This window comes from Octopus bimaculoides, chromosome 4, assembly GCF_001194135.2.
Source record: "Octopus bimaculoides isolate UCB-OBI-ISO-001 chromosome 4, ASM119413v2, whole genome shotgun sequence".
NCBI lineage: Eukaryota > Metazoa > Mollusca > Cephalopoda > Octopoda > Octopodidae > Octopus > Octopus bimaculoides.
In genome coordinates, this window is record NC_068984.1 from 139697496 (window position 1) to 139708206 (window position 10711).

General features: G+C 36.3%; 1 protein-coding gene across 5 annotated transcripts in view; it reads left to right on the forward strand.

Moving 5' to 3' along the window:
- Positions 1 to 10686, forward strand: part of LOC106872763 (FMRFamide receptor) — a 285188-nt gene extending 274502 nt beyond the window's left edge. For all 5 annotated transcript variants that reach the window (XM_014919858.2, XM_052967526.1, XM_052967527.1 and 2 more), the window contains one exon: positions 7856 to 10686. In XM_014919858.2, the coding sequence (XP_014775344.1) occupies positions 8821 to 10167 (1347 nt within the window). In that variant the 5' untranslated portion in view covers positions 7856 to 8820 and the 3' untranslated portion in view covers positions 10168 to 10686. The remainder of the gene's footprint in view (positions 1 to 7855) is intronic.
- The last annotated feature ends 25 nt before the right edge of the window (positions 10687 to 10711 follow it).

Consider the following 10711-nt stretch of genomic DNA (forward strand, 5'->3'; position numbering starts at 1 on the left):
ATATATATATATATATATATATATATAAGCTTAAATTGGAAGTACAAAGCATGAATATTCGATAAAACGTTCACTCAAGTAGAAAAGTGAACACTACCAATGAGGTCACAATATGTGCAGTATAAAAGTACTTTTCTGAAAGTTTGTATATTTAGTAAATTTTCTCGAACATACTATTAAGATTCAACGGAAAGAACGGAATAAAATTATACATTTATTCATGAGTTATCGAAAAAATTATTCACCAAAATCACTCTAGTGTGATCCATATTAGATTTTATAATAAACTTGATTCAACCTAAATTTTTTAAATGCAGATCCAAATTTAGAAAATTTGAAATCGATTTAAAAAAAAAAAAGACAGGATTTACATTAATAATAGAAATAATGTTTTGTTTTGTATTTTAGATCGAAAGATCATGACAACAGTTTTAATTATAATTCCATTCCATTGATACAAAATAAGAAGCTTCTCGATCGTTTCTTGACAAGTTACTGTTACTAAGCCTCACCGTGTTCAAATTCCACCCCTGGATACACTTGACTCTTTCTCCAACATATTCTCGTCTATCAGAGCCCCATTGGCTGAATATAACGTTGTTGATGTCATACAAATTTAGAAATTTGGTGAAATAATTCGTTTTTTGTTTTTCATTTTCTTTGGGAGTGGTCACACTCGAAGCCGCTGAACCTATAAATTCTAGCGTGTAAATATTTGGTATAAATATAACAGAAATCCTAGCATTGGACCAAAGCAATCTTTCGAATGTTTCTACTCATTTTAGAAACATTATTCTCACTTACGATAATTTTATATTTTTGACGTCATTAGAATTTAGAAAGTTCGAGAGAGCGAGAAATAATTTTTTGTACAAGTGTAGTATCTCCCTTCTTTGTTCATTAAACAAAGAAGAACATCATTCTTACACCTAGGGCAAGCGTCTTCTACTATAGCACCGAACCGCGAAGTTTTTTTTTCCAACGAGAGTTCCGGACTTCAATAATGAACTCATTTGCATACAGCGGGTCAGAGCAGAGCCACCTTTATCCTTTCTTCCTTTCTAGTCAGCACCGTGCATCCTTACTCTTTCCCTCTCTCCTGACAGATAGCAACCGTTTTTCAATATTGAAAAAATTTTTCGCTATCACTACAAATACTACTGTCTCGAACTGTACTGTTTCTGGGAAAAAATGAAATAACTCCAGCAATTTAGTGTGGGCAGGTGTATGTATTATTGTGCCAACATCGGATAACCAGGGAACATCGAAGGATCAACACCAAGAAGGAAGAAATATTATTTACATATATCCATTCGTTTGACCGACAGGTAGTTAGAGGACAGGAGTTACTGTCTGCCAGTAGAGAGGGAAGGAGTAAGGAATGCACGGTACTGACTAGAAATGAAGAAAGGATAAAGGTGGCTCTGCTCTGATTGGCTGTATGCAAATGAGGTCATTACTGGGCTCCAGAACACTCGTGGGAAAAAAATAGCCACGGGCCGAACAAAGCACTGTGAGTGGATTTGGTTTGGTTGTTGAAGACTGGAAGAAGCCCCACGTATATGCATGTGTGTGAGCGTGCGTGGTGGTGGGGGTGAGGTGAGCATGTGTGCAATTGTGTGTGCGGGAGTGTGTGTCTTTGTGCTTCTGTTTGCTTCGCCATGCTTTTGAAACGTAAAAAGTACCACGAATAACAAAAATAAGTACTGATTTTCGATCTATTCGACTTAACCCGTTCAAATCCGTGCCCCAGCATGGCCGCAGTCCAATGAGTGATACAAGTAAATAATGAAACAATTCTAAACATGTATAATAAAATCTATATCTCCTATCATTTTGCAAAATTTATAACCTGTATCTCAGTTCAGAATTCTTAATTATTAAGAAAACGACACATGACGTTTAGACATTTCTAGAGAATACTCTTTCTTATTTAATATGAACCAAATCCTTTAGAAGACCAATAATATCGATTCATTCTTTAGTTTATATTTTAAATACTTGGTAATAACATATAAAACAAAGATGAAGATAAAATATTGCAATTTAATTTCATTTTATAATATAATCTTTCTTCCAAATAAAAACCACTTAAGATACTTTATTACATAGAATTAACAAATACCATTGAGATTCCTAATGCCAGTAAACAATCATTAGAAAATATGAAGATTAAGAGTCAAGCTTCTCTTGTACGCAAGGAATCTGTTACAGAGAATTAATCCTTATTATTGTGTTTCTGCATAATTATAAACAATCATTGCAAAATGTAAGGACTGAAAAACATTCATCACTTACTCTTTTACTTGTTTCAGTCCTTTGACTGCGGCCATGCTGGAGCACCGCCTGTAGTCGAGCAAATCGACCCCAGGACTTATTCATTGTAAGCCTAGTACTTATTCTATCGGTCCCTTTTGCCGAACCGCTAAGTTACGGGGACCTAAACACACCAGCATCGCTTGTCAAGCGATGTGGGTGGGGGGACAAACACAGACACACAAACACACATATATGTATACATATACATATACATACGACGGGCTTCTTTCAGTTTCCGTCTACCAAATCCACTCACAAGGCTTTGGTTGGTCCGAGGCTATAGTAGAAGACACTTGCCCAAGGTGCCACGCATGTGGTTGGTAAGCAGGCTACTTACCACACAGCCACTCCTGAAAAGCAATACCAGAATATTTTCTATGTCGATGTTGAAGTATATGCTAAAAATATATATATGTGTGTAAATTTTGAAGTGTATACGGATATATAGAGACAGAGAGACGGAGACAGCGAGAGAAGTGGGCAAGCAATTTCGCATATACAAAAAAATCAGGATGCACTCATATACACAGTCATTCACAAATATGCATAGCCACGCATGCACACATACAAATACTCACATACACATTTATACGCCAGCCATTATTATCAGCTTCAAGTATATATAGCAGAAATGATCTTGACCTTAATAAACTCCTTGTTAAATAAATCCATGGAACAAATACGTTGTATAAATCAAGTGGTTTGAAAGTCAATAAATAATTAAAGCAATCAAAATATATTTAATCTGTAAATATGCTTCAATATACTTATAATTAACTTTTCATCCTCCTCGACGTGGTAGCACTTATATTCCACAAGTAATATTGGAGAATAGGAGAAGAAAGCTTCTATAAATAACAGACAATACCACTAATCGTTATGTTTTGAATAATTTCACACAACTTAAAAGGTTATCCGATATTAGAGGTTTTCTAAGTTCAAAATTATTAAGAACCAGCACCGAGTTGCTGATAACAAATGCAGCACGTGTATCTTAGTGCATCAGTAGATATCGCTTTGTTTCAATTTTATTGTTTATCTTTTACTTGTACATTATTTACACTATTAACACGGGACCGATATGTGTCATCACCTTGTTTATTGATACCACAAGGTTACAGCTGATTTACTCTCCAGCTTCCGTTATTACCACAACGTTACGGCTGATTTACTCTCCAGACATCGTTGTTACCACAATGTTACGGCTGATTTACTCTCCAGGCTTACCATTTAGATATATAAACATATTTGAGCATGTTTGTATGTATTTTGTGTGTTTCACTTTATGTTATCCCGTCACTATTTGAGAACTGGTGTTGCTTTATCTACGTCCCCGTGCCATTAACGGTTCAGCAAATTGATCGATAGAATAAATTCCAGATTGAAAAATAAGTACTAGTGTCGATTTCTTCAACTAAACAAACACTTCAAATCGGCGCCCCAGCATGGGCGCAATGTAATGGCTGCAGCAAGAAGAAGCAAGGCGGCGAGCTGGCAGAATCGTAAGCGCGGCGGGCGGAATGCTTAGCGGTATTTCGTCTGCCGTTACGTTCTGGGTTCGAATTCCACCGTGGTCAACTTTGCCTTTCATCCTTTCGGGGTCGATAAATTAAGTACCAGTTACGCACTGGGGTCGATGTAATCGACTTAATCCCTTTGTCTGTCCTTGTTTGTCCCCTCTACGTTTAGCCCCTTCTGGGCAATAAAGAAATAAGAAGAAATAAATGATAAGATCCTATACCAGAGGGATTAACAGGAATGCTGTTAATGTCTCCGGAGCGGTAAAATTCAAGTCCTTACATCTGATGGTTATTGTTTATTAAACATACGAAACGATTCAGTAATTGACTGCAAACATGAATATGAAAAGGCCTTCAAAAACTAATTGAATATACATCTGAACTAACATAAACTCTCTCTCTCTATCATTTTGATGGTAAGGATTGTGAAAAAGATTGAGTTGAACCGAATCATACACACATGGGATGTAGCACCATGAAGCAAGCAATAATCGATATATCTTTTCATGTTATCAATCCGAAACTGTTATATTAATGTCTATATTTATATAAATATTCTTTATAAGTGATCTTATCAATACCTTAAATTTATTAAGTAAACATATTTACATTCTAACATGAACTGCTTGACTAAATTTTGTTATATTCCACTTACGATCCCGGTCATGCTGGACTAATATTCCTGCTAGATTCTGTTGCTACTAATATGCTAGTAATATGATTTGATTTTATCTGTGTTTCATTTTATTATTACTTTCTTATCTAACTGTTTTACTGATTTCATTTATTGGCGGCGCCTAAAGGTGTTCACTGGAACAAATCAACCACGGTGCTTATATCCTTGATACGTCTGTAGGGACCGCTAGGTCATGAGAGCGTAAACAAACACCAGATATTGAAAGGTAACACGGTACTAACACACACAAGGTACTAACACACACACAAGCGTACACAATTATATATATGCGCGCGTGTGTGTATGTGTGTGCGTGTGTACAAATATGCACGCATACACACACACACACACACTCATAGAGCAGGCTTCCACGGATCTTCCATCCGTCAAATTCACTCAGAATTTGCTGGCCGGCGCAGACTATAATAACAGACACTTACATAAGGTGTCGCGCAGTGGGACTGAACCCGAAGGCGCGTGGTTGCAATGTGAGCTTCTTCACCACCCAACTATGCCTGCGACTATTTATGCTCCTTTATCAAAACTAATAACATATCGCTTACCAACGAATATAGTGCATCCTATACCGTTATGATATTTGCGTTCTATGGTTGCATCCGGTAAATGGATAGCGCAATTCAATCACTGTAGCTTTGCTAGATATATGAATAACTCACATTGTATTGATAAAGCTTTCCAGGTTGTGAATCACCTCTTTACTGTTATATCAGTCCTGTGTTTGTTCATATATGTCCTTTAATTGGTTAGTTATATATTACGTGTAGAATTGTTAGGTAATGAATGAATTATATTGTTTTCCTATGCTTGTCAGTAGGTGCAGTTACCTACATACGTGGTTATGAGAATGTATATGGGTGTAGATATACGATAGTGTGTATGTATATGCGTGCCTCTGCTTAAATATATGCATATTTGTATATATAGGGAAGGTGTGTGGCATACTGGTTAAGGTATGCGGCACACGATCGTAAGATATCCCACAGCGCGTTAATATAGGCATTTTATTTCATGTTGCTCCAGTCATGATCTAGTCGACCCATCTGGCAAGAATGAATTGTCCTTGTATTTCAAAGGGCCAGCCTTTTGACATTCTGTATCAGGCCGAAATTTCTTGAGAACTACGTTAAGTGTTCGCGTGTCTGCGGAGAACTCTTGCACAATAATTTCACGAGGAGGCTATATCCTTGGTCGCATCAACTGGAACACTCGTTGTTGTAAATGAACGAGTGGCAGTTAAATAATCGTGTATGCGTATGCACGTTGTGCCTGTGTGTGTACGTTCTGTGTCTATGAGTTCATAAAGGGCCTATGTCTAATCCTACGCTGCCATCCCTTAACATGTACGGGATTATCAAATACTTTCCTTTTGTTTTTCCTTTTTTTTTTCTATTTATGTGAATCCATTCCAACGTTATTGGAATTAACACGAAAAATATTTTTATCGATGTGATTCATTTATTGATTCGCTCCCTTTTGTCTCTCTACAAAATTTAGTTATTGTATTTGAAATTTAAATATACAGAATATCAAAGAACCAAATAGACTTTATCTGATTAATCAACATTTATGTTATATAAATCAGTTTGACATTATAACTTGCAGATCACAGTGTTTTAAGCTTGACAATAATTTCTCACAGTTCATTTCATTACTTCAGTTGGGTCATGATTTATGAAACGTAGAACTTAGCGAAAATGTGTTTAATATTTAAGTGCTTTTAAAGTATTTGCGATTTTCTATTATGAAAATGGATTACTACGTTGTATCAGTTTCACCAATGAATGTTTGTTTATGTATGTATATATGTATGTATGTATGTATTCTTGATGTAATTTCGTGAGTTGAAACAAATTGTGTTGTGTCTTAACGAAGTAAGTTTTTCCAATGATAATGACACACACCCTAGTTCAATTCCGCTTCTTTATTGATAAACGATTGCTTAAATATCCGCCCAGCTAACTCAGCGATCGCCAGATATGTTGACTACAAAATCAAAAAGTTGTTTGTTAGTAAAAGTTCATTCGCAACCTTTTAAGTTCGCGATTTGTTCAGCTAGCGAGGGGCGACGACATAACTTTTATTAACTAACATCCGGTTAATTGTTTAACCAGCACGTTAAACAGATGATCGATTAATTAGTTGGTTAGATAATTAACCAATTGACTAACAATAAAGAAGTGGCATTGAACCAGTGCGTTTGCGACGAGACGGATAAAATTCTTAGCGGCATTTTGATTGGTCTTGAGTTAACACTCTGAGCGAAAATTCCGCCATTTTTGGGTCGATAAAATAAGTACCAGTTGGTTACTGGAGTCGATATAATTGATATGCCCCCCTCTCCCGAGCTTGCTAGACATGTGGCAACATTTGAAATTAATATTATGTTAATGGAAGGCGACTATATTAGGTTAATGTAAGGCAGAATAATTACCACACAGGAAGAACTGCTTCGCGGTATTTCTGCTCAGCGAATTTAAGTCCTGGGTTCAAATGCCGATGACGTCGATTTTGCTTTTCATCCTTTCGGGGTCTATAAAATAAGTCCCAGTTGAAAACTGGCGTCAATGTAACCGACTCGTCCCCACCGCAAAAATAGCTGACTTTGTGCCAAAATGTGTAGCCAGTAATATGTTAATGCGGTGAATGATAAGTCAGAGCTCCAGACAGAATGCATTTTGTGTGTCCCATTGCGTAACTTATGTTTTGAGTTCAAATTGAGTTCAAATTGAGTTCAAATTGAGTTCAAAGTAGGCTTGCAAAAATATGACCCATGCAATTTCCCGTTTCAAACGCGCTCGTTCCTAATCTGATGTTTTCTAGTGATATAAGAGATTCTCACTGCCAATGCCGCCATAATCACCATGAATTTTATCATGATGTTGATGATGTTGATGATGATGACCTTCCACAGCTATCACAAACAAAACATCACTAGCATCATGCATCATTATGAACACCGCCATCATCCTCACCAACATTATCCTTCCTCATTATCTGTCGTCGTCATCATCAACACTTTCACTACCACCACCAACAACAACAATGACAACTATCACCACCATCACCATTATCATCATCATCATCATCATCATCATCATCATCATCGTCACCATCATCATCATCACCATCATCATCATCATCGGCATCATCATCAGCGTCATTGCCATCCACTTCGTCATTGTCATCTCAACAAATACGTTTTCGTTCACCGTCACAATCATCGTCGCTGATACCGCCATTACCGTTGATAAAATTGTTATTTCTTTTTAATTGAATTATCCTTTAAATAAAATCTAATCGGTCTCTTCTATATTTTCAGCTGCTCTGGTAATCGAATTATTGCTGCTTTGTCAAAAGAATAATCCGGAGAGAAATCCACACTGTCTATGTTAACTGCAGAAGGATTTAGCGAAAAACGCATTATCAACATGGAAAAAAATAAATGGTTGTTCTCATCAACTATTCATAGTTTTTCGTCATAGAGCATGGAATGGAGACATATCTAACAAAAACATTTGGAATTCATTCAACAATGCACAGCTTCAAGACATTCTTAGTCGCTGTCTCTAAATATATACGCCAGCTTTCTATTATTGACGCTTTCGAAAATATTTCATAACTCGGAAGTTTATGTAAGAAAAATAAATACGTGTAAGAATATAAATACGACCCATTCAAATCACACTTATATATCAATATATCTAAACAGTATTCATAGTCATTGAAACAGGCGTTTGTATACACAATGTCTGGAGAACACAGCATGCTCATTGAAACTTTAGTGACAATAGATTAATTGAAATCACGCGGAACTTGTGAAAAGAATAAATAGATGTTTGTTGCATCACTTTAGAAAACGCACGTCCCCAACTTGTTCCAGCTAAACTATATTAATATTATCAACTAAATACCGCCGTTATTTAATTTGCCTCCACTGAAACATGTTTCTATACGTGACTCTTGATTTGGCGAAAGATTTGGCTTCTACAAATGCCTTAGTTTATTTACAGTTCTTTTACACATTCCTATTGTTTTGCTCCTGATTTCGTTTACACACTGACAATCATATATGTGAAACTTCTTTTGAAAGTCTCTTATTCAAAAAGGAATTTGATCACCGATTGGTGAAGTCTACTATGCTCCTATTTATAATATCATGGCAAACTTGATGCTAAAAATCATCGAAACATAGGTTCCAGATTTGGATATTTACATAATTATGAAAGAATAGAACAATGTCCCTTTTTTAAGTAATGATTTGTGTTATCATAAATATCAATTAAAATGATTACAAGCAACTCAACCATCGATTCTTTGATTTACGACGTGACAAGCATCAAAGCCGGCTACAATGTACTCGTCCAGTCAACTCTGGAAACATTGGTTCAGTCCAGTGAAGAAAGTTCTGATACAAACAACAACATGGAAGCACTTCGTATGACACGCTTTATCGTTCAAAAGATATGTGTGCCCATTGTTATATTCTTTGGTGTGGTAAGCAATATACTGAATATTATTGTGCTCACTCACAAGTCCATGAATACATCGACTAATGTTTATCTAACAGTTTTGGCAGTCTTTGACACGCTCTATCTTATATTCGGTTTCACGTTGAGTTTGAAACACTTCTCACAGGTTAGCTCTGTTGATGCCTACATCTACTGGGTTCCCATTGCACATGTTCTCACAGACATGTGCAGTAACGTGGGTGTATGGCAAACCATCACATTCACAGTGGAACGTTACATCGGTGTCTGTCACCCGATCCGTGGACACGTGATTTGTACTCCGCAGCGTGCGCGTATAATTACGGCCATAGTTTCATCCATCGCCATTGCTGTAACTGTCCCTGAGTTTTTTGAACGCCAGACAGTGAAAAGACTTGATTCAAACAATCAAACAATACTAAGAAATGAATGGACAGAATTTGCAGAAACATACGCCTACGACAAAGGTTATAATTGGTTCATAGTTACCTCTTTCACCTTTCTTCCCCTCATATCTCTTGTGTTTTTCAATGGGCTCCTTATAAGGGCTGTTGTCAAAGCCAATAAAATACGCCGCTTTATGTCAAAGGCGCCATTGCGAAAATCGTCGGAGAAGAGCGGCAGCGAGCAACAGAAAATCACTTTGATGTTAATAAGCGTAGCTTTAGTCTTCCTCATATGTCAGTTTCCCGGAGCATTACTACTGCTTTACTCAAGAAGCATAGCTCCTGGCAGAAGAGGAAATGACATAAAAATCGCCGCTAATATCACAAATCTGCTAGTCCAGATAAATTCTTCGGTTAATTTCATTCTTTATTCTTTAATCAGCACGAAATTCCGACGAACTTTTGCATTAGTGTTCTGCTGTCGCAAAAGAGCGATAGCACGCCACACAAATTTTAATCAAACAGAAATCTCTAACATTTATCGAGCTACACCGAGAACATCAGTGGGCGTCACGTGGTGTCCGACACGATCGAACGTCGCACCACAAGCGAGTCGAAGTACAGTCAGGACTTTTCCGTTTAAACCTATAGAAAATGGGAGTCCCAAAAAAATGAAAGACTATGTTAATTTGGAAGAATACTCTCCTTTCGAAATTTCACCAAATAATTCACCGGACGAAAAAGACAGTGTCTTATAAGAAAACACTTCAAATCGTCAGGGTGGGAGATGTGTTCTTCGAGAGGGATGTGTACAAAAGAAAATGATTTATTCATGTTATTTTTTTCTTTTCCTCATAGATCTGATTTGAAATCTTGCTCTGAGATCAACCTTCAGATGGAGTAAATTATATTGAATATGTAACCATACTGTCATGATTGATCCACCGATCTCTTTGAAAAAAACAATTATTAACGATTATTTTAACTTTTGTCTTTGGGAAAAAAACATCAATAAAATATAAAATCAGACAACATTAAAAACAATGCAAACATCATAAACAAACAAAAACAAACCGATTTGGTTGACATGTATCTAAATGAGAGACATTTTTGACAATTGAATAATGCATTTTTCATTTAAGTTGGTTATTAATTAAGATGGGAGTGATGTGTTTGTAGACATGTGATAATGAAAGTGTTTTAAAATGTCAAAGGCATTTATTATATTTTAAAACAAAATTTTCCTCTACAAATTAAAAGCCTCACTAATCATACAAACCATTACAATTATATATACAAATA